This window comes from Pagrus pagrus, assembly GCF_965226575.1.
Source record: "Pagrus pagrus genome assembly, chromosome: 23".
Taxonomy (NCBI): Eukaryota; Metazoa; Chordata; class Actinopteri; order Spariformes; family Sparidae; genus Pagrus; species Pagrus pagrus.
This window is the reverse complement of record NC_140205.1, coordinates 24,634,099-24,658,424: the sequence shown is the minus strand read 5'-3', so window position 1 is coordinate 24,658,424 and position 24,326 is coordinate 24,634,099. Positions and strand designations below refer to the sequence as shown.

The 24,326-nt window shown below is 41.2% G+C and overlaps 1 protein-coding gene across 1 annotated transcript in view; it reads right to left on the bottom strand.

The window, feature by feature from the left end:
• Window positions 1–1,402: 1,402 nt before the first annotated feature.
• Window positions 1,403–24,326, bottom strand: part of mkrn1 (makorin, ring finger protein, 1) — a 30,367-nt gene continuing 7,443 nt past the window's right edge. Inside the window, exons 3-8 of the mRNA XM_084346458.1 lie at window positions 14,487–14,668; window positions 10,683–10,906; window positions 7,480–7,694; window positions 6,155–6,265; window positions 4,940–5,084; window positions 1,403–3,696 (exon numbers count right to left, since the gene is read on the bottom strand). Coding sequence (XP_084202584.1) covers window positions 3,484–3,696; window positions 4,940–5,084; window positions 6,155–6,265; window positions 7,480–7,694; window positions 10,683–10,906; window positions 14,487–14,668 — 1,090 coding nt within the window. The 3' untranslated portion in view covers window positions 1,403–3,483. The remainder of the gene's footprint in view (window positions 3,697–4,939; window positions 5,085–6,154; window positions 6,266–7,479; window positions 7,695–10,682; window positions 10,907–14,486; window positions 14,669–24,326) is intronic.

Below are 24,326 nucleotides of genomic sequence, written 5' to 3'. Positions count from 1 at the left end.
GTCGAGCCAAACACAAGGACGCCTCGACCAAGGTGAAGTTAAAACAAGAAGGCAGAAAAGAAAATGTAAAAACTCACAAAGTCAATGTAATTATTACAAGTAAAAACAATAAATGTGATAAAACAGGCAAAATCACAGAAATAGAAAGAGAAAAAAAGTAATGCAAATAAAGAGATAAAAGAATGAAGTCAATAAAGGACGCTAAGAAGATAAGACAATGAGAAGACGGCATCACATCAGAAGAATTATTAAGAAACAGATAAAGATTATGGGCAGTAAAAAGAATTAAGGATAATAAATAGAATAAACATAAATAAATAAAAGCAGTAAGACAAGAAGGGTAAGAAAAGACATCACATATGAGGAATTAAAATAAAAAAATAGACAGTAAAAGGAATAAGATAGAAAGATGAAAATTCAGTTTAAAAAGGGTGACTTGACATAAAAGCAAGTCTATAAAAGTGGGTTTTAAGAAGTGATTTAAAATAAGTTATCCTTATCTCCTCAGGCAGGTCGTTCCAAAGTCGAGGGGCCCTTTGAGCCTCGACTTTGGAACGACCAGAAGGGCCCCACCCGAGGACCTAAGGCTGCGTATAGGCCCATATGGAGTCAGCATTTCTACTATGCTCCATATGGGGCAAGACCCAATCAAGCTTTGAAAGTAATCAGCAAATCAATTCTAAAATGGACAGGGAGCCAGTGGAGAGAAGCTAGGATAGGAGTGATGTGATGTTGTCTGTTAAAACCAGTAAGAAGCCGAGCTGCTGCATCCTGGATGAGTAGGAGGCGGAACAGAGCCTTTTGGTTGATGATCGACAGGAGGGAGTTGTTGTAGTCCAGTCGAGAAAACATTAGTGCATTAAAAAGTTTTTCCAGGTTGGAGTGTGACAGTATTGCTTTGAGTTTGGAGATGGTTCTTAAATGCATAATGCAGGACTGGACAACTTCTCTGATGTATGGTCCGAATGAAAGATCTGAATCAAACAGGACACCTAGATTTCCGGCAGTAGGCTTTATATTTGCAGGTAAGGGACCAAGGGTACTTTCAATGACACTGGGTGTGGGGAGTTGAAAAGTTGAGTTATTCAATTGTAGAAAATGTTATGCCATCCGACATGTAATATCATATAGACAGTTAAAAACAGCAGCTAGGCTTTTTGGGACCAGGTCTCAGTGGAAGGTATCTCTGAGTGTACCAATGAAAACAAACATTATGATATTGGAAGACACGGCCAAAAGGGAGTACATAGATCAAAAATAAAATTGGACCTTAAAATGGAACCTTGTGGTAGGCCACAGGTAAGATGTAATATGTAAAACTAGAGAACGAACTCTAAACAAAGCATACTGTACTCACTTATTTCAAACAGGCAAGACAAGCAAAACGAATCCACACAGTAAAGAGATTGATAATAAACTTTAATTTCAAGTTAAGATGGATGTTGTGGAACATAGAAAACACACATTTCAGTATAAACATATGCATTCCAATGGAGTTTAACATGTTTAGACCAGCTAGGGGAGCCTGTGGATGAGTATTTCAGCAGCAAAGCTTAATATGCATTACTCAGTGAAGCCAATGGAGAACAGTGAATCTACACTTCACACAGGTGCTGTGGAAAATGAAAAGTCTCTCAGCTCCTTGATTCTCTCCACTCCAAGTCTGCTAAGTTGTGATCACAAGTGGTGACTCTTAACCTGGCTTTGAGGAAGGACTTGCCTTCAGTACCACAGGTGTTAGTGGATGATGGGAGTCAGGATGGTGGAGAGGAAAAACAGTTTACTAATAGATGGAGCTAATTGGACCTATATGCAAAATTACAAAACACTACTTTGTGTGTCTTTGTGAGAGAGGGGGTCACTTAGTCTGTAGCATATCCTTTGCCCTGAAACAATCCATTGGGGCTTGAGATCACCCTCTCCACAACCCAGACACTTCTATTCACTTAGCAGCTCATAACATGTCTGACTGAAAAAGGACATTATTCATTCATTTGCTGGTTGCTGAAAGATAGAGAAAGGTGACTACCATTTTGTTTAGTAGTATTGCTGTAATATAAAGACCAGCCACCACTAGCAGCGCTGAGCAGCACTAGCTGGGCTTAATTAAGTATGCTTGAGAAATTTCATTTCAAAGCCTATGGTTGCAGATCAGCCTTTGTAAAATTGTAGTAAAAAAAAAAAAATACTGCATGAGAGAGCTCTTGAATGAGTGCAAAAGAGTTGTTGAAATAAATGTGCACAAATGATCAACAGGGAGATTACATGAAGTCTGAGAAAAAAAGTGCTTTCAGCCGTAAAAACAGGACGATGAGTTTTTGTCTCTGCTGTTGGGGAACTTGACCATTGATTTGACATGCCATTTGTAAAACTACATTTCCTTTAACAGTGACTATCATGGATTTCTCATGCATTCTCATGAGTTTTTACACATTTGCAGAAGGTCATAAACAGTCACAGGCCTTGAAATTACAGGCAAACATAATTTCACAAGCTTAGAATTGTATTGAGCTATATTTCCATAGAGTCCATACACCTCAGCTGGTGAGTGTAAAAGAGATCCTGCATTGTTATTTACCACTCTATGTATTCCCACTTAACAAGTCTCCAAGAAGTTTGCCTACCACTTAGTGCATTCATATTTTAAACTATTTCAGCAACAGATTTAATGAGCTGCTCAGTGACTAAAATGTTAAGAGTTTCAAAGATAGTTATCCAGGATCAGGGCGAGTGGCCACTGTGTTTTAAACAGCCACAAACCCTACAAGAGTTTTATTGGTTGGGTTTTGATGGACAGTTTGTGTTCCATGATGATCTAAATGCTTCATGAAAGGGGTTTTAACCCTGAAAAAAGCAAGTACAGATTTGTAAGGGACACATTAAATACTTTTAAGTACAACATGAAAATGATTGTGGTCAATGTATTAAACATCAGCACAATATATTGTGCCGATAACTATCAGCAGCTTTAATAAAGAAAAAAAGAGTCCCGGCCTTCAAAAACCGAAAGTAAAATTTTACAACATACCCATAATGATTAAGTAAATGGTGCTGAGTAAGTTGGAGTGCATCCTCAGTCTCAGAGTATGTATTAACACCTGGGTAAATGATAAACAAGTCAAACCCACATCCACGAATAAACTTGACAATGCTTATTAACAATATTTGAAGAAATTCATAATTTTTGTTAAATCTTATATTGAGTTCTTTTTGTCATTTTATTATTTTATCTCTTAACATGAACCGCACAAGATAAATTCACGAGGAATAGATGTCTAGAAAATGTTTAGCACGAGCGCACGGACTTATGGGATTTTTTTTTCTTTTTTAGAATATTTTTTAAAGTTCAATTATTAATGGCCTGCTTAAAGGCACTGCCACGATACAGGGGGTGGGGAAAAAGCTACTGTCCATCACTCGCACAAGACAGTCCATTCTAGTGTCTAGTATACAGGTGTGTGTGTGTGTGTTAGTGTGGGGGTGCTATAGGTAAATCTCATAGAAATCGTCCAGTTCCTCGTGAAACAAGTCCCATTCATCCTCTGAATCCGTCACCTCGTCGTCGGTTCCTGCAGCGAGCAGCATGAGGAGCATCTCGCTCAACTCAAACGTCACCATCTCCTCGTCCTCGTTGTCAAAGGAGTCGGTGCTTTCTCGTTCGTCAAAGATGTCCCACAGCGGTGTTCGCCTCGAGTTCTGGTGGGAAAAGGGAAAAAGTTTTATTTTCAAACAAGAATGTTAGTGGGGACAATAACTTTATCAGATTCAGCAGTCAGGCAAAAGAATGAAATTGACTTGACTTTCCGTCTCAAAACGAGGCCCCAGTATCTCAGAATTGTGACAGAAAGGTCCCATACTACACTCATTTTCAGGTTCATAGGCATATTTTAGTTTCTACTAGAAAATATTAATGTTCAAAAAACTAATTCTTTTTGCTCACACTGTCCTCCATTTGAACATTCTGTTTAAGCGCCTGTCTCTTTAAGGACCCTTTCCCGAAAAGCCAAGTGTGCGCTGACTGGTCAGCCTCACAGGCCTGAGCCGCCACTGCCACCAGTGTTTTGCAAACCATTGCTGTGCTGGGGTGAGGCTGATGGCAGTGACTGTAGTTTTGACATCATGATCTTGCAAAGTCCTGACGGCTCAATTAAAAGGCACAGTTTCTGAATATGGGCTGTGTACATTTCTCTACTGTGAGACTTTCATATTACTGATATAGCACCTAGACATGCGTTATAATTCCAAAAATACTGGAAATTTCACTTTCTACATATGCAACCTTTAAAAAGTCAAAACTAACATACCTCATAGTTTTGACTTGGTATCCCATTTCAACTTATAAAGCTTTCTGACTGAATACCTCATAATGCCGAATTTCAGCTTTTTACTAGATTTTTAGATCAAAGATTTTTACTTACTTTCGCAGCATTTTCAGTTACTATCTGATACATTTGATAATCTTGTAATCTCAAAGTATCTCACAGTGTTGACCAATAAAATCAAAACTTTTAATCCATATTTCAAAAACACAACAGCACACAGTACATAGTTGGAATTCCTTAGATATAGTTATGCAGTGTTCTAAGCAAACCAGATGGCATACAGCAAATGATCGAATGATGATTTTAAGTGTTTTCTATCAGATTTGACAGGCGATTCTATACATGCAGTTACGTCCTGGTGACCATTGAAAGTGAAGTCACTCTGCTGCTCAATTGGGGGGGACGCAACACTGTTTGCTTCAAGCCCTGCAGCATGAGAGCTAAAAGCTAACAGAGCTAACAGCTGGCTGAGCAAGTATCGAGCTGACGGAGCTAATAGCTTACAGCTGACGGAGCTAAGCACACACAGCTGACCGTTTGTGTCAAGTTACAAGTCAAATTGTAACTTTGACAAACTTGTCAAATTACAAGTAATGTACTAGAGTGTGAACTGTTACCCGGTTCCTGCTGTTGGATCCAGCCTGTCTTCGCTGAGGTTGAGCCTCCTCCAGTCGTCCATCAGGAAAAGCATGCTTGTAGAAGCAATTTGAGCCGAAAGGGCATGTTCCACGGCCCTCATCAAAGTATCGACATGGTTTACTCCTGAAGAAGACAACAACAAAAAAAAAAGAATACACAAGTTAGGATGTCTCAGTAATTCAGGAGACAAAACACACCAGAGGCAAAAAGTAACACTAATCGATCTTAGGGTGTTGGGTTTTTTCAGTTTTACATCCCCACTATTTTGACCCACTTGTGCAGATTCAGAAACCAACTCCTGTGATAATTCTGATCACAACCACTCTCAATACTAAGCTTCTTCAGTTCTGAAGAAGCTTCTTCTGAACTGAAGAAGCCTCTTGGATGAGAGGTGAAATGTCTGAAGTAAGTCCAGTTGCCTACAATATAGGACTTAGAATTACCCTCAACAGCTTTCTATTCAAAAATCTATCTGCTACACCCCAGTGGGAAAATAAAGGGCTTTTAATTGCTGATTCTTGTCTGTTTAATAAGCCAGATTTAGCAGAGCAGATTTAAAATAGGCCAGACTGAAAAGAAGCCTCATTAAAAAGGAGTAATTTGTAGAATATGGCCAGAATTTGAAGGTAGCTCGAAAATCATAAAGAGCAGTATATAACCAGAGTAACCAACAACTGTTGCTCTTAACTAGCTACCATTAGCTAATTAGCTCAGATAGCCTTGGCCTAGAGTTTGTCTGGAACAGCACCATGGGTGACGGGGCCCAGCTAAACTGCATTTGGCAGCCTGAGTAAAGCTAAAGAGGCTATTGCCTCTTGCTGGTACAAAGTGGTATTACAAGAAAGTCAGCATGTTTAGCTGTTAGCATGCTAAATTCAGGAGACATCTTTGCAACACAGTACACAGAGGTCTTTCACATAACGTCAACGCTGCTGTTTCTTCACACTCGTTTTTTTAATGTATAAAAAAAAATTCTAGCCACATCCTACAAATTGCTCCTTTAAATGCATTTAAATCGATAAGGAGAATCAGCTAAAGCCTAAACTAAAAAGGTGCAGAAAAACTGTTTCTCTGGTTTGTTGTTTCCCACTGTAGATACAAACCAGTAATACTTGTAGTGTTTTAGGTTAGTGTAGTGAGTGTACAGATTTGTAGCCTCTATAGCTCCTCAGTATGAGAGATGGTCTGTGTACCCCATGCCGTCCTTGTATTTCTGGATGAGTTTCTGCTTGTCGTCCTTATCTTCCACCCAGTACTCGCTTGGGATGACAAAGTTGGATGTAATTCGACACTCTGGGCAAGACCTTCAAAGAAAAAATAGAGGTGGTGCAATGAGTCTGACAGTGCAGCCAGTAACAGTAGTGTTTGGTTGTGTGATCACTGTGGCTGGTTCCAGTACCATCCTGGCCATACCACAACCTGTTAAAAAACACTCGGTCTATTTGAAATTCAATGCTACTTTGCAAAAGGATGCAAGAAAGTGTTGTCATAAATATCCATGTAGGATAAATACATGGATCAAATAAGGGTCAATAAAGTTGTGAAAAGATATTCACAAATATTTCAAAGCTAGGGGTTTTGTAAATTTGTGGGGAAAAAAACTTTTGGGAATGTATAGAAAAGACATGCTGAAGAAAAGTAGGAGATATTAGGAACAAAGAAAACTAATTTTCTACTTACTCTGTAACTTAAATGCGAATTGTGAATTTCCGTGTCACTTGATTGTCACGTGATTTAATTGGATAATTGGAACACAAAATACGTTTTTCCTCAAAGTCTTTATCTTCCTTTGAATAAAATGCCTACATGAATTGTATTGAGACATCCTCCAGTCCTACAACTACTAACATTCCCATACTAAAAGTTTTTCACAGGTTACCAAAGGCACTTTACGTATATAACCGAGAATTTCACCTGTCTTTATTGTCCAATCAGGATAGCCAAGCAGGAGCTGTTGATCCTCCAGCACACATTAGAAATTAGCTTTAATTTTTGTCCACTATCATGATCTCAAATTTAGAGGACTGGCTTTATAAGGGAGGAAAAAAGAAAAGAAGCACATGGGTCTTCACTGTAAGCCCTGTAGATTTAAGATAGATTCCACTGAAATATCATCAGTTAATTTCAGCTGATTCAACAAGGTTTATGTTTGGAACCACCGCAGATAACAGTGTTGGAGTGATGAGTCCATTAATTAAATCTTATTTATGTATTGAGAAGACCTTCTCTTCTCAGACATTTGCTGGGTAAAGCTCCTCAGTTCAGTTTTATGAATGGAAATTGGAAATTGAATACCTTTTGGTTTTTATACTATTTGTCATATAGACTCACAACCTTTTTGGTCATTAGTTTTGATTATTCTCAGGCTAAAATGCAAGTAAAATTCCTAGATTAATAGATATTTGGCAAGAGAAAATGTATACAGATAGATAGATAGATAGAAAATCATCTCGCATTTAACCTTGGAACGATGACACAAGAACCTCATCACAATCAAATAAAACAGGAAGAGACTCACTTGATAATTTTGCTCTCAAACTGCTTGGCACTCCTCCACTTGCGGATGCACTTTAGACAGTAGCAGTGGCTGCAGTTGGAAAGGATGCCAAAACGGCGCTCGCTTGGGTTGGCCTTCTCAAACACCACTTCCATACACACACCACACATCATGTCCTTACTGCGTTGGATGGCAAATGAGATTTCCATGTCTTTCTCATGGGCCTCGATGCATGCCTATGAGATGAGACAGTTAAACCAACACACCACAACCTTTTCATCATTTAACCAGGGTTCCATTCAGCTGTGGTCCTACGATAACGTGAGAATAAACCTCTTAAGGTGCGTTCACACTGGACTTTTTATTTTTGTCGCTGTCGCTCGTGTCGCTCCAAAAAAGTCGCTCTGTCGCTCAGCTGCAGTCGCTTGTCGGCACAATTCAACAGATCGCTCTGATGATGCCATTCAATCGATTCCAGTGAAATTCACGTCGCTCGGAGGCGCTCATTTCTTCCCGTTTGTATTGGTCCAGCATGGCTGACATTGTACCTGTTGCCGCCGTTTACCTGTTGTGGAAGTCCCACAAGCGCCGTACAACCAAGCATCGTCGGTTTTGGGTCCACAACATACTCAAGATGCGCACTGATCTCGGTGAATACCACCGGATATTCCAGGAGCTGCGTCTGGACGCCAACCGTTTTCAACGGTATACGCGGCTGACAGCGGCCCAGTTTGACGAGCTGTTGGCGAGAATCAGAGGCAGGATTGCCCGGTTGGACACCAACTACAGGCGCTCCATCCCAGCTGAGGAGCGCCTGGCCATTTGTCTCTGGTGAGTAGCTGTGTGTGTGTGTGTGTGTGTGTGTCTCTCAACGTAAAGCCGGCTTTGCTCTTCCGGACCGGTGGAGTTGTATTACGTTTCCATGGTTTCAGTAGTTGTCACATAGATTACGGCAGCCAATCAGCACTGTGCGACAAGCGACTGACGGCCAGAGACTTCGGATTTCTCATCTCGAGCGACAGAGCGATTGAGAGATTTTTCGCTCCGTCTCTGTCGCTCGGAGCCCCAGCGTTTTTTCGCCTGAGCGACTAACCGCTCAATCGCTCGTTTGCATTTACTTAATATGTAAACTTGACGCCAGCAACAAAAATAAAAGGTCCAGTGTGAATGCACCTTTACAGATGAGCTGGTATTGTTTTCTTGTGCTGTGTTCAGACAACAGGCTGTGTTCAGAAAAAAGGCAGCCTCCTCATTTATTTTAAATGACACCACTGCAACGAAGCAGCTGTGGGTCCTTGTCGCAACTCATCATACAAAAAGTCCACACCCAATATAGAAAAACAATTACCACAATATGTCACCGTCCTTTGTCTACTGGCTGTAGCTCAGGAGGTATAGCGGGTCGTCTAGTAATCGGAAGGTCACTGTTTCGAATCCCGGCTCCCCTCAGTTACATGTCGAAGTGTCCTTGGGCAAGATACTGAACCCCAAATTGCTCCTGATGAGCAGTTGGCGCCTTGCATGGCAGCCTCCGGCATCAGTGTATGAATGTGTGTGTGAATGGGTGAATGTGCCAAGTATTGTAAAGTGCTTTGAGCTGTCAGTAGACTGGAAAAGCGCTATAGAAATGCAAGACCATTTACCATTTACTGTGGGCTGAAATGCTTACAGAATGTCTCTAGCTAGCTCATTCTTTCACATTCTTCCTGATTATCTCCTCATTGCCTGTAACCACCTTTGTCTTCCTAAAGCATTCTAAAAAGGTTTTTGTTCAGCAGCTTATAAAATTTTGTTCTGGGTTTTGACCCTGTTGTTAATGTATCCCACCACACAGCAGCTTTTGGGCATTTCCCTATTGTTTGTTTGTATTGCGTGAAGTTGACATCTTTTCACTTCTGTCTGCAAAGTCAATTAAGAGAGTAGGGTTGTCGAAGTGTCAACATTTTCCCACAAACGAATAAGCTTGTGACAACATCAGCATTACCCGCTACACCAGGCTTCTGTAAGAAAAGAGGCTCACTATCTGTAGAGAACTGTGCAAATTTAATGCTAATGCAAGCTGAACATTTGCTACTGCTGCAGCTTCACATTAAAAGCATTTAACAGGCAACATGAGTTGACTTTTTTTTAATGAAGTAGGCTAGTCATGGTAAATGCAATGTGTTCAGTGAATTTAGCAATTATCACAGTAAAAGCAAAACGGATCAGATGTCAACAAATGCTGAAAATAATGAACGATAGCAGTAAGTGCTAAACTCACTGAAAACATTGCATTTACTGTGTACAGTAGCCTACTTCAAAATAAAGCTCAACTGGCATTTTGACAGTTAAATGATTTTTATGTGAAGCTGCAGCAGTAGGAATTGTTCAGTTTGCATTAGCATTAAGTTAACACAGTGCTCACAGGTAGTGAGCGTCTTTTCTTGTGAAAAGTCGTTATACTGTGTATTACCAGTGTTGTTCCGAGAAAGTAGTTGACGGGAAAACTTTAGACAACACAGCAATGTTTAGCTCACCTCTGTCTGCTAGTGTTGGACCACTGCATATGTGAGTGAGAAAATAAGGGGGCACCTGTGCAAATGATGGACATCAGACACAAGGACAGCAAAATCCACTCATTTATCATGCTCCAACTTTAACAAATCTGTTATCAAATTGTTCATCTCTCTCTGACTAGCAAAGTGTGTGTACAAAACATTCACCTAACAACTTCTAATTTTAAGTAAACTGCTGTCTTACAGACATTTCAGCAGTTTACTCAGGGAGGCAGCACGGGCACTGCACATGGAGCGAGCTACGTCACGGGGCAACATGTTTTAAGCTAAGCCTCGTGTTGCATTCAAAATTCAGAAATCTAAGAAATTGAGAAATGCTTTTTTCTGTCTGTATTAAAAAGGAGAATGACCTGCTTTAACACTCGAACCCTAAAAGAAATGCAAAAAAATTGTAAATCAAGCTGGAATGCACCAGCACGACGACTTAAACACACATGTATTAAGGGTGATAGGTTTATGAAAAATAAGGGGACATGGAGGAAATTTAGTTGGAAAGAGCAATGTAATCTAGACATTAAATATGAAGGCGTGAAAAAATGTAGCAATTTCTTGATTTTTGCTTTACAATCTGCCTAACTCCAGAGTATTCCAGGGAATGTGTGACCATCAGGAAGCGAACCCCAACATAGTAAATGTGGATCCACCAGCAGGTGTTTCTGTAACCGTTACCTTAGTGTGCTCGGAACGCTGGGTGTTGTCACTGGGGTGGAGCACCTGGAGGCCGCACATGTCACACACGTCGCCGTGGAGATAGGCACAGTTGATTCCGTAGCGGCACTCGCCAACAGCAGCGTACGGACAGAGTTGCTTCCTCAAAACTTGTTTATCCAGTGCTGCGTCACTGTCAAACTCCTCAATGAGAGGGACGGAGCTCTCCACTTTCACTGGCTCAGCTGTGACAGACAGTCCACCGAGAGAGATTTTTTCAATCACATACATTTATTTTGAGCCCCGTTAATCAGAAAATAAAAACTCTTTGTGCTTCTACTCTTGTAAATGAGGGGAATCGATATGGAGACACTTCCCTGACTCAACCAACTTTTCTGCACTCAACTTTTCTTTTACTGTACAGCCACACAACTTAACCAACCTTTGTGCACAAACTGACTTTTAACAAACAAATAAACATAAATTATCACTTTGAAACTAATTGAGTTCTTTAGATGTGGTCTTGGTCGGGTTGTTTGACTTACATTGAAGTTTGGATTAGAGTGTTCACATATGCCTAGATAAACCCAGCCAAATAGACAAATGCACCCCAGGTTGTTTAAAACGCACCAAACACTGGTGTTTAAACTCTTTTGAAGTATTCAACTGTTCATTCCATGTTGACTCCAACCTCCACTGCACTGTGTCTATCCTCAGAGGACAAACAAACTGTCTTTACCATGCTGAGGAACATCAGATGTCAGCTGGGCAAATGTGGTTTGAAAGAAGGCGAGAGGAGTTTGCTAGAACAAAATCACATTGTTTTTTTTCATTCACCGATTCATTGATTTATTTCTACCAAAGCTCTATTGGGGCTTTTCCTTTGGCACTTTTGGCTGTGCCAGGTCAAATCGTGCCACACCAATTTGCACTTCCATTATAAGTTGTGCCCCAGATGGACCATCTCCAGAGTGGGGCGATAGCGCAGTGACGTCCCAGAACCACGTCCGAGTGACGTCCCATGCTAGCGCTAGCGGGCTGTCCTACAGGTAGCACTCGAGCTGGTGCTGCGGACACTGAGACTGGGAGCGTTTTGTATTCAGATGAGCCTCAACCTTACATAAGAAAGGGGCCAAAATGTGAATGGCTTGCCAAATCCCATGTCATCTGACCTAGGCAGTAGGGCTGGGGTGACGCGTCGACGCAAAAACTGTACGTCGACGCGTCAACTGACCAAAACAAAAAATGGCGGCAGCGAGTTGCAGCAGCAACGCCAGTAGCCCTTTTCACACAGACGCCGCATAATCGCCGCAGCGGCGGTTCGCCATTTCTCCGCCGTTGTTTGTTCACACAGAGCCGAGCAGCTCCGGTTGAAAGACTACCAGAGTGTAATTTACACAGCAAGCCGGCGCTGCGGCTCCAAAAGAGGCGTGACGATACGCGTCATGGTGATGACGTGTGTTTTTTTCAAGGTGTTCCCCGGTGTCCACCTGTTAATCTAAACATGTACCTGCTGACTGTTTATAATCATATGGATGCTGTTATAATGTGTTGTGATGAGATCCTGACCCATCAAACATCCTGGAAAGTGACAAAGGTAAGTTTTTCTCTAAATTACATAATTACATAATCACCATCAGTAAACAGGACGCTGTCTGACTCTGTCACTTGCGGGGAGGGAGGCTGTTTTCTGGGGGAAAGTTCACTGAAGTCACGGTGGAGGGCTGACCGTCCCAGTGATTTTTTTCACTGTGACAAACACTTGGTGAGGTAAAGTTTTTTGACAGACGCTGTTTTTCGGGCAGAAATGTGACAAAGAGTCGGTCGGACAGACACTTCTCCACATATAACTGCGGTATTATTTTCCTCACATAAGTTGCCAAAGACAGGACCAGTTACTACGTTACTGTTGTTTGGTCATGCAATGTTGCTTTGTGGGACATTTATCTATATTTTGTTGAGTGATGGACCTGTTTAGTTATCAGACAGTGAACACCATCAGATGGACAGGCCCTCGCTCAGCGCCGCCGGCTTATCCGTTCACACTGGTTCGGTTCGCCATTAATGCGCCTCTGATACCTCCGGAGGAGCATCAGAGGCGGAGGGAAATTTCACCCCTCGCAGCATCCGAAACTTTCACACAGAGGCGGATGCCGAGAATTGGTCAGGATCCCCGCATGCAAATGGCAGTGTGAATGGGGCTACTGAGTCAGCTGACGCTGAACTCAGCAAAAAAATAACACGTATTTCGAAGGTATGGGACTATTTTACAGTAAAAGGGAGCAACTCTGTTGTTTTTCAGCTTTGTAAAATGGAAATGGCCTATCATAAAAGCACGACGGCTATGCACCAGCACCTCAAAGTGCTGAAAGACATGAGGCCGCTTGCTATTCATTAGCCTACTTAAATTTTATTTTGGAATTTGGTAATTAACAGCAATAAAAATGTATTGGAATGAAGAAATTTGTGTTTTTTCATTGAGATACATAAATTAGCATTATGTAAATTGCTATATAGGTCAAATTATGGGGAAATAATTGCTAATCGAATCGAAATAGAATCGAATTGAAAAATTAATCGTTAGATTAATCGATGCATCGAAAAAATATTTGCTAGATTAATCGATTACAAAAATAATCGTTTTGCCCAGCCCTACTAGGCAGACCGCAAAAAACTGACTGGGAGGTCCTTTTTCGTAGTTTGTGGGATGGTAGGTACTCCAGATACACAGATGTACGTGCCCAAGCACTGAAAAAAATAATTTTTCATAATATGTCCCCTTTAACAAACTATAGTTTATAGCATCCACTGACATGACAAGTAATTTTTCCAACAGTTATTTACAGACTGATTATTTCACTTATAATTCACTGAATCACAACTCCAGTGGGTCAGAAGCTTACATTCACTAAGTCTACTGAGCCTTTAGACAGCTTGAGTTTACAGAAAATGATGTCATGGCTCTTATGATCTTACGTTTTGGAGAAATGTCCTCTAGTCTGATGAACCAAAATTACACTGTTTAGCCATAATGACCTGTATTACATCTGGAGGAAAAAGAATGACGTTTACAGGCCAAACAACACCATTCCAAATGTGAGGGACAGGGGATGTAGCATCATGTTGTAGGGGTGCTTTGCTGCAGGAGGGATTGGTGCACTCCACAAAATAGATGGCATCATAAGGAAGAAAAAATGATGTGGATACAGTATATTGACGCAACATCTCAAGGCATCAGCCAGGAAGTTAAAGTTTGGACATAAATGGGCTCTCCAAATGGACAATGGATCCAAGCATGCTTTCAAAGTCGTAACAAAATGGATTGAGGACAGCAGTCAAAGGTATATGAGTGGCCAGACTGAGAAGAACATTTCTGAGCAGAACTGAAAAAGTGTGGAATAGCAGGGAGACCTACAAACCTGTTTGAGAAGGAGCGGGCCAAACTTATTGCGAGAAGCTTGTGAAAGGCTATGCGAAACATAATTTGGACACAAAATAATTTCAAGGTACAAACAAGTGTCTGTAAACTTTTGATCTTCTTTAAAAAGTGATCCTAACTGGCCTTAGACATGAATCTTACTAGGATTAAATGTAACGAATAGCGAGAAAAAACACTAGTTTAAATGTAACTGACAGGGATGTATGTAAATGTCCAACTTCATGAACAGCATCATTATCAAACTTGATGTTATTACTGCTGGTCATTCTAAGTGCTACAGTATATCACAGGCAACTAGACGTTTCAGTTTCTTGAAGACATTTCACCTCTCATCCAAGAGGCTTCTTCAGTTCTAACTAACTTCTAACTAACTGCCTGTCACTCACCTCGTCCACAGTATGGCTGTCCTGGGACAAACTCAGCAGCATTGACCCAGTCTTGTGCTGCTGAGCCAGATGTTGACACACTGGGGTCCGGGTCTGATGGGCCATCCAGCAAGACGGAGGGCAGCGTCAGCGTCTGGGGGGTTTGCAGCTCCTCGCTCTTTGCCGGTTTACAGTGTTCAAACCTGAGCAAGCACACAGGACCAGAATTTACATCACAAAAGGATCTACTGTCCTACAGCACTAATGCAGGGAAGTTACAACCAGAGCAATGACCTGGAAAGGAAGATCTGGATTACAATCCAGAGTTGATAATAATGTTAAATATGTATGTGCAACCCAGAATTGTAAGACTACCGATAGTGAACCTCTACTTATTTACTGGGTGCCTGGCACAAACTTCTAACATTCCAGCAGTACATCAATAAAAGGTTTGTAAGAGAGTACTCAAAAAGATTTTTTTTTTTTCACCAAATGACGCACAAGTCCGATTAAAGATAATCACGGGTGCAACAATTGGTGAATTGATTGATTGGTCGATTTGAGAGAGGGATATTTACTACCTATTATGACAATTGATTAATTAATTAATTAATTGATTAATTAAAATTAATTTCCTATGCAGCAGAGGGTGCTGTTTTTTGATGTGGAGATTTCCTGCTATTCTCTGCTTTATATTGGACTGAATAGATTGGAGTTTTGGACTGACGACAGGATATCTGAGGACCTCATCTTGGACTTTTGAGAGACTGGGATGGGCATATTTCACTGTTGTCCTTTTATGGACCAAATGATTGATCAATGAAGTTTGGAAATGATTAGGAGGTTAGTCAATGGTGATTGACTAATCCCCCCCCCCACACACACACACGGTGATCAGATAGGTTTATCTGTGTCTGTTTGTCGTTATAAACTATTGGACTGTACCTAGTTCTTTGGGAAAAAGTGGCATCATGGAACATTGGTTGTTTGAGCTCATGTATTATGTATTTGAGAATGTTCCTGTAAAAGGTTTTTACAAAAATAATTGCTGCAGTCTGAAATGTAACATCTAGGCAAATCAACCAGGCCAAGTTTTCAGCATGACAAAATCATGACACCCCCAATAATATTTGTGTTAATGACCATGCCCTTTTACTGTGCAGTGAGACTGAGTCTAAACAAACAGAGGACAAAGACAACTCCAAGATACTGAGCTTGACCTTCAGTATGTTAAGTTTGTGCAGTCCAGTACACTGTTTTTACTTTGATAAAGCCTCAACTTGAGAGACAGATACAGTGTTCTTAAAATGCTATGGTCAAAACATTACACATACAGAGTGATGTTTCGACAACAACAAAAAAAGATTGCTGAACTTTGCTGTGAACACGTGTATATTTTACAATTAATATCAGTAATCACCTCCTCCAGATCAGCTACTTGTTTCCTTGACCCTATTCCCACTAAATTACTCAAAGACATGTTACCCCAGGTTAGCACTTTTCTATTAGATATGATTAACCCCTCACTATTAACAGGCTATGTACCACAATCCTTCAAAATAGCTGCAATCAAACCTCTCCTTAAAAAGCCCACGCTTGATCCGGAGGTTCTGGCTAACTATAGGCCAATTTCTAACCTTCCCTTTCTTTCTAAAATCTTGGAGAAGGTGGTAGCAGATCAATTAAATGATTTTTTACAGAATAATAGTCTATTTGAAATGTTTTCGTAGGCACCACAGTACAGAGTCTGCTCTGGTTAAGGTCACGAATGACCTTTTAATTGCAACAGATGAGGGATGTCTATCTGTACTTGTTCTGCTTGATCTTAGCGCGGCTTTCGATACCGTTGATCATCAAATTCTAATAGAGAGACTAGACACACTAATTGGTATCAAAGGTACTGCATTAAGCTGGTTTAGATCCTACCTATCTAACAGAACTCAGTTTGTACATGTTAACGATGAATCCTCTTTGTACACCAAAGTGAGCTATGGTGTTCCACAAGGATCAGTACTTGGTCCAATTCTATTCATTTTATATCTGCTTCCTCTTGGTAGCGTTATTAAAAAATATGACATTAATTTTCATTGTTATGCGGACGATGTTCAGTTATACTTATCCTTTAAACCTAACGAAACCAACAAAATTTCTAAACTTCAAGCTTGTATATATTAAAATATGGATGACTCGTAACTTTCTGCTGCTCAACTCAGATAAGACTGAAGTTATTGTACTGGGTCCTAAACATCTTAGAAAACATCTAGTCAATGATACTGTTATTTTAAATGACATCTCTTTAACTTCAGCCCTCACGGTCAGAAATCTTGGTGCTATTTTTGATCAGAATTTATCATTTGACTCTCACATTAAAGAAATCTCAAGAACTGCCTTTTTTCATCTGCGTAACATTTCCAAAATCAGATCCCTTCTATCTCTAAGGACGCTGAAAAATTAATTCATGCATTTGTGACTTCACGACTTGACTACTGTAACTCTTTACTGTCGGGTTGTCCGAGTAAGTCACTAAGGACACTCCAATTAGTTCAAAACACTGCTGCCCGTGTCCTGACTGGGACGAGAAAAAGAGACCATATCTCTCCTGTCTTGGCTTCTCTACACTGGCTCCCAGTAACTGCTAGAATAGATTTTAAAGTTCTCCTCCTAACATATAAAGCACTACATGGTCAGGCACCCTCATATCTTGAGGACCTTAAAGTTCCCTACCACCCAAATAAGACTCTGCAATCCCAAAATGCAGGCTTGCTGGCTGTGCCTAGAGTATTAAAAAGTAGTATGGGAGGCAGGGCTTTTTGCTATCGGGCCCCACTTCTCTGGAATCAACTCCCAATTCAAATTCGTGGGGCAGATACTCTCTCTATTTTCAAAAATAGACTTAAAACATTCCTTTTTAATAGAGCATATAATTAGGGATCTGAGTATGGTATCTTTTATCTTTTTATTTTTTCCTCATATTGATTTGTTTTTAACTTGGCCTAATTTTATTCGTATGATTGTTTTTGTTTTATCACTGCTATTGTTTTGTTGTCACTGTGTATTTTTACTGCCTGACTGTTGATTAATACTGTTTTTAATTGTTTGATGATTTGTTTAAAGCACCTTTCATGTATAAAAGGCGCTATACAAATAAAATTATTATTATTATTATTATTATTATTTTGAATGGCCTTGGCATGAAAGATCATGGGCTCATGGGGGAAAAATCCCGATATTTCAGTGAGTGAATCACAATGCATAGCTAGTCTAGAGGCTATATTTAGGATCGTGTATTTTCCACTGCTTAGATAATGTTTTCTGGGACCTCAAACACATATGGGATGAAAACAACTATGGACTACAGTGTACCATCTTGAGGATAAGACTTTACCAAAATCAAATGTCTAACACAAGAATTCCACTGGATGCAAGTCCATTGCCGAACGGCTCCGGTACGGTTTTGCTCCGTCGTTGTATTTCTGCCGGATGCCGGAGCATGCCGCATCAATTTAGCAGAATTCAGCAAAGAGCAGACAGGAAGTCAGACACTGAAACAACAACATAACATCGGGCATCATCATTTCATAATCAAACACTCTGTGTTGACGCCGGCACAAAAACCTCAAAAAAGAGACAAATTCAAGCACTTCTTCTAATCCTTCGGTTGGGAACACTTTGTCTGTTTGTTGTTGTGTTTATAACACATACCTATGACTGCGGCCCCGCGTGATTCTGTAATTATCGCAGGAACTCCTCGGTCTCGCAACTCCAGCTATCCGGCAGTGCTGCACTCAAAACACAGCCGGTGGGGGTTGATGGACGACGGTGCACGGAGCAAAAACATAGCGGAGCCGTTCCACAGCGCACATGCAACCCGTGGAATTCCCGGGATTAGTCTACCTGTGGGTGATATTCATAAACTCTATCACAGCATATGTAATTTTATCTGAATATTGATAGAAATCACGTTATAGTACATTTTCTAGAAAGAGAAATAAGTAACTCCAAATTTCAAATAAAGCTCATCAGGTTACCTATACAAATTGATTCAAATACTGGATAAAAATCCAATATTGACATTAACAGAGTAAAGCTGTATGTAATGGTGATGTCACTCAGTGCCTCAGTTGCACTATGGGTAATGTTTTTTGAAAAAGAAGAATACTAGACTAAAACAGGCCCCCATATTTTAAGTGTCAAAAGGTGCGTTCACACCAGACCTTTTATTTTTGTCGCTGGCGACAAGTTTACATACAGTAGGTACTACTTCGTTGTGGCCAAGTTCACGCGTGATTCACGCAAGAATCACGCACCTTTTTAGTGGAGGATCAATTGTGTTTTCATGAGAAGCGGCAATGTGCCCAAACAACCACCAGGTGGCATCTGTGAGCAGGAGGACGACAACATGCAGCAGCAGGGAGCAGTGACCATGAACGGGGAATGGACAGAGTTGCCTGATTTATGTTTCTGTTCGTTGTTGCTTGAATACAAGAATGTAGCTAATAATACCTCACCCACTCCACACCTCATTCCAACTCCTTCCTTCAGCCTGTCGCTACAGGGTCCCTCTAGCAAGGACAAACTTAGTGAAAAAAATCATTCATCCGCCATCATCATCATCAACAACTCACTATGAAGCCTTTTAAATGTCTTTTAAGGTCTTATTCTTTGTATTTTGTATTTATCTGTGATATTCCCATTTTATGTTTATCTGTTTTCGTTTTGCTTTTATGTTTAACTGTGGTCTTTTTTTGTGCACACGTCAAAGACCCTAAAAACATCTGAGGTTGTGATTTTGCTCGCTCGCTGCAGCCACGGCTAAGCGGAGGCAGAAACAATTACGCACAGCCTACAGAAGTTTCAGCGTCCATACAAGCATTTAAGAAATGATTCTTATCAATTCCATAATTCAGAGAGGATTTTTACTCAACGAAAAAATTTATAAAGATCAGTTTTTAGGTTGAAGACACGACAGCAGCACGTATGTCCAGACGCTGATGTGTGTCAGCTGGGGCAGCGGGTCGGTGATCCATAAGACACATGAGAGCATCATGACTGATGTATAGCTCCCCTGGTAGAGCAGCTCCCTCAGTAAGCAGAATCATCCGCTGGTATGGGTTCGAATCTCAGTGAAGGTTGTACCTTTAGTTAAAGGATAAGTACCGTTTTTTACAACCTGGACCTTATTTCTGGCAAAACATATGGTCATTTACTCACCCAGATAACTTTGGTGTCATTCGGCGTCGTTCGGACGAAATTAGATCCAGTGTAGCGGCGATATATCCATATAATGGGAGAGACGGGGCAGCGACACACAGCCTCTATATAACGCATTATCTGCCACGAAACTAGTTAATTTCATCAATATTTTGTTATGAAATGCTAGCGCTATTCCCCTCTGAGTCCGGGCTCGTCCGTTATCAACATCCGGGGTCAAACTAGCAGTAGCAGCTACAGGTAAACAAGCCGCGCTGTCGCGGGTGCGCGCGCAGCTCAGAGACGACATCTTCCAGGTCAGAGGTAGTAGATCAGCCTACAGACCCCGGATGTTGACAATAGACGAGCCCGGACTCAGAGGCTAATAGCGCTAGCATTTCATAACAAAATATTGATGAAATGAACTAGTTTCGTGGCAGATAATGCGTTATATAGAGGCTGTGTGTCGCTGCCCCGTCTCTCCCATTATATGGATATATCGCCGCTACACTGGATCTAATTTCGTCCGAACGACGCTGAATGACACCAAAGTTATCTGGGTGAGTAAATGACCATATGTTTTGCCAGAAATAAGGTCCAGGTTGTAAAAAACGGTACTTATCCTTTAATGTGTTTTCTTTTCTCATCATCATTATGATCACATATGGCTACAAGTTTGAGCAAATAAATGAGCAAATGAGCATTAATTCTCCGCCGGGCCGCGGCTTTCCTGCTTGTGTAGAATAGAAAGCGCAAATATTTGTGTTAAATTCTGACACCACAACTGTAACGTACCGAATATCAATAGATGATAACCAGAAAAAAAAACGTTCTATTGATCTATTGATCTTTAACACAAATATTTGTGCTTTCTATTGCTTATATTTTCTACAACAGGCTTATAGAAAGAAGAACGACGCCACGTCATGTCAGACAGTTTTCTCTAGCTTTATTAAAATACATAATCAGCAGCTTCACAGTAGTCGGATATACAGAAGGTTATTTAAAGCGGAGTGAGTCCCTGAAGCAGTCTCGCTGCAGGATGAGATCCCTTGGCCGTAATGTTCACTGTCTGCCAGTCACATGCCAGTTGGTGCTCCCTCCCTTTAATGCTATCACTTGCTTGATGACTTTGCCCAAGTGATCAATGTATTTGTTGCAGACCTCTTTGCTGTCCTCAGCGCGCGGGGGTGGGGGTGGGGGTGGGGGCACTGGCGTAGCAAGCTTTTCAAAAGTGTGGGGGATGGATGTGGTCTTTCCAGTTAAGCGAACTTGTTCCAGATTCCTTAACATTAGCATTCCCTCCTGCTCAAATCTTACTACAGTCGCTCAGTTTCTCTGGCCACTCTGTCTGCGCTGCGGATGCCTCCTCTCCCCCTCCCGCTCCTGTTGTTGCTTCAAACATGACACCGGCTTTCAGTGTGACCGGCTGATGATTGGCTGTCCAAAAACAATGTCTGTAACGTTCTCTGATGATTATAAACGTTAACTACTCCTTATATGTTTAGTAAACAGGTAGGCAACAAACCCACGTATGTAGCCTATTTTTCTAATGTTTTTATGAGTGTTTACAGCTGCCAATGTATGTAACTCTGTTACTGTGATGATAAATATTGAATCTATAATAACCAGATCCTGACATGATGTCTGTGGGAATAAAAAGCACTGATAATTAGCCTACAATACATTTTACATTTAACTGATTTTGATGAATCGTTTTTATATCCAGTGACTTTAACTACTAAAAATGACATAATGTAATTATCAGTGCTTTTTATTCCCAAAGACATCACATATAAGGAATAGAAAGCACAAATATTTGTGTTAAATTCTGACACCACAACTGAAAGAAAGAAAGCCGGTCATAGACGTCGGAACTAGGGGTGCGGCCGCCTCCCTGCCTGCCTGACTACATACAGTAGCCTAGGCATCTGGCATAGGAGTCAGGCTGCATATGGACCTGGTGCGCTCCGAGGCGGAGCGGCGTTTTGATCAGGAAGGACTCCGCATAGCTGCAGGGCGAGAGCAGGCAGTTCTTGAGGCGGCTCAGGGGAAACGAGTGGATGTGGGTTCCCCGGAACTGACCCCCTTTCCACGAGAGTGGCTAAGCCTTGAGCTGGACATACTGAGGTATGTGTGTAGGGGACGAGAAGTAAGCACCATCCAGGATGTGTCCATCCTGCATACCTTGCAGCCCCAAACCCGCTCCATGCTGTCGGAGGTGGAGAAGCTCATTAAGCTTTGTCTGGCCCTGCCAATATCTGTCGCGGCATCTGAGCGCTCTTTCTCAGCCTTGCGCAGGCTGAAAACCTGGCTGCGCACCATGACGCAGGAGAGACTAACACATTTGACCATTATGAACGTTCACAGTGACCTTATGGATGAAAGCGATGTCTCGACCCTGCTTAAAATCTTCATCAGTAGGTCAACTGAGAGAAGGTCCACTTTTGGATATGCATGAAAGCCCTGAGTCAGGAGCGCAGACTTTTTTTTTTGTTCATTCAAGGGTACAAATAATGCTGTTATGTTCCTTAAATGGCTTGATTTAGAGATCAAAGTTTCATTTTCTTAACAATAAAGATGCCGTGTTCATCCATTCTAGTTCTCTTATAACTGCACGCCATTATAAAATAACTTAAAATCAAATCCTTAATCATTGATAAAAGTGCGTGCTTCCCCGCCCCTCCCAACAAAAATTTAATGTAGTTTATGTACACAAGCAGGAAAGCTGGTGCCGGGGCCGGCGGAGAATTAATGCTCATTTGCTCATTTATTTGCTCAAACTTGTAGCCATATGTGATCATAATGATGATGAGAAAAGAAAACACATTAACTAAAAGGTACAACCTACACTGAGATTCAAACCCATACTAGCGGATGATTCTGCTTACTGAGGGAGCTGCTCTACCAGGGGAGCTATACATCAGTCATGATGCTCTCATGTGTCTTATGGATCACCGACCCGCTGCCCCAGCTGACACACAACAGCGTCTGGATATACGTGCTGCTGTCGTGTCTTCAACCTAAAAACTGATCTTTATAAATTTTTTCGTTGAGTAAAAATCCTCTCTGAATTATGGAACTGATAAGAAGCATTTCTTAAATGCTTGTATGGACGTTGAAACTTCTGTAGGCTGTGCGTAATTGTTTCTGCCTCCGCTTAGCCGTGGCTGCAGCGAGCGAGCAAAATCACAACCTCAGATGTCTTTAGGGTATCAGATATTATTATAGGCTATTCTTATATTTAAGCAACATCCAGTCAGGCCGTGATATAGGCTCACGGGGGCGGACTGGGACAATAATTCAGGTCGACAAATTTTACCAGTAAACAAATGTTCCTTAAAAAACAACTAATGTCCATATTTTAGCTCTACTGTAAAACAAAGAAAGCACAAGTGATTATCCAAGGTCACCCAGATAATTGAGGTGTCCCACCGCTGTGAAACAATCAGTCTGAATCAATCTGATACGGTTTAGCAGTCCCCCTCTCCATTCACTCTACCTGTAGCCTGAAACAGCGCCACTCTCCATTGCAGCTACATTGTGGTCAAATGTGGAATTGTCCCAAAATCATTTGAGCTGCAATTCAGTACTATGCTTCCACCTAGTGGCTACAGTTGTCACTTACATTTCACGCGTTGCGTGAATCTCGCTCCCCGCAAGTGAAATGGCCACTTTGAAGTAGTGCCTACTGTATTAAGTCAACACACACACACACACACACACACACACACACACACACACACACACACACACACACACACACACACACACACACACACACACACACACACACACACACACACACACACACACACACACACACACACACACACACACACACACGGGAAGAAATGAGTGCCTCCGAGCGACGTGAAATTCACTGGAATCGCTTGAATGACGTTATCAGAGCGATCTGTTGAATTGTGCCGATGAGCGACTGCAGCTGAGCAATAGAGCGATTTTTTTGGAGCGACAGCGACAAAAATAAAAGGTCCGGTGAACGCACCTTAACAGTAGCTCCATTCACACTGCCTTTTCATGGCAGGAATCTTGCGTTGATATTCCGCCTCGCCATCTGTGTGTAGGCTACAGAGGCGGAATGGGGGAACAGTTTAAATTTCGCCTCTGGGGTCTCATTTATAAACATTGCGTATGCACAAAATGAGGCCTGAAAGAGGTGTACGCTACTTCCCACGCAAAAGTAGTGATATATAAAAACAAAAATGATGGGAGAATGTGTGCGACTGTAAGCAAACTCTGACCCATGCGTACAAACATTTTGGAGGCAAGGGGAAGTGGCGACGGTGAGGTGGTGTGTTGAAGCAGATTGTAGAAATGAAATGTGAGAGGCATTACTATGTGCATAATAACACATCTCACAAGTGATTTCACTGCATATCAAACGTTATTTATAGATGCACGTTATCATAAACATTCAAAACAGCAGTGTCATTTGTACTTGTGCATGTAGTGAAGTATAACTATTTCATAAACAACTTTTAGATGTCAAAAATATCAGCCAACTCAAATATGAAATCATATTTCCTCAGCACTGTCTCACCATCTCATTCCTTTCCCTGGCGCGTAGTGGAGATGCCTGGACTGTTTGAAAATGAAATTATCATCATCAGTTTTAGAAATCCAAGATTACATCAGATATCAAAGAAG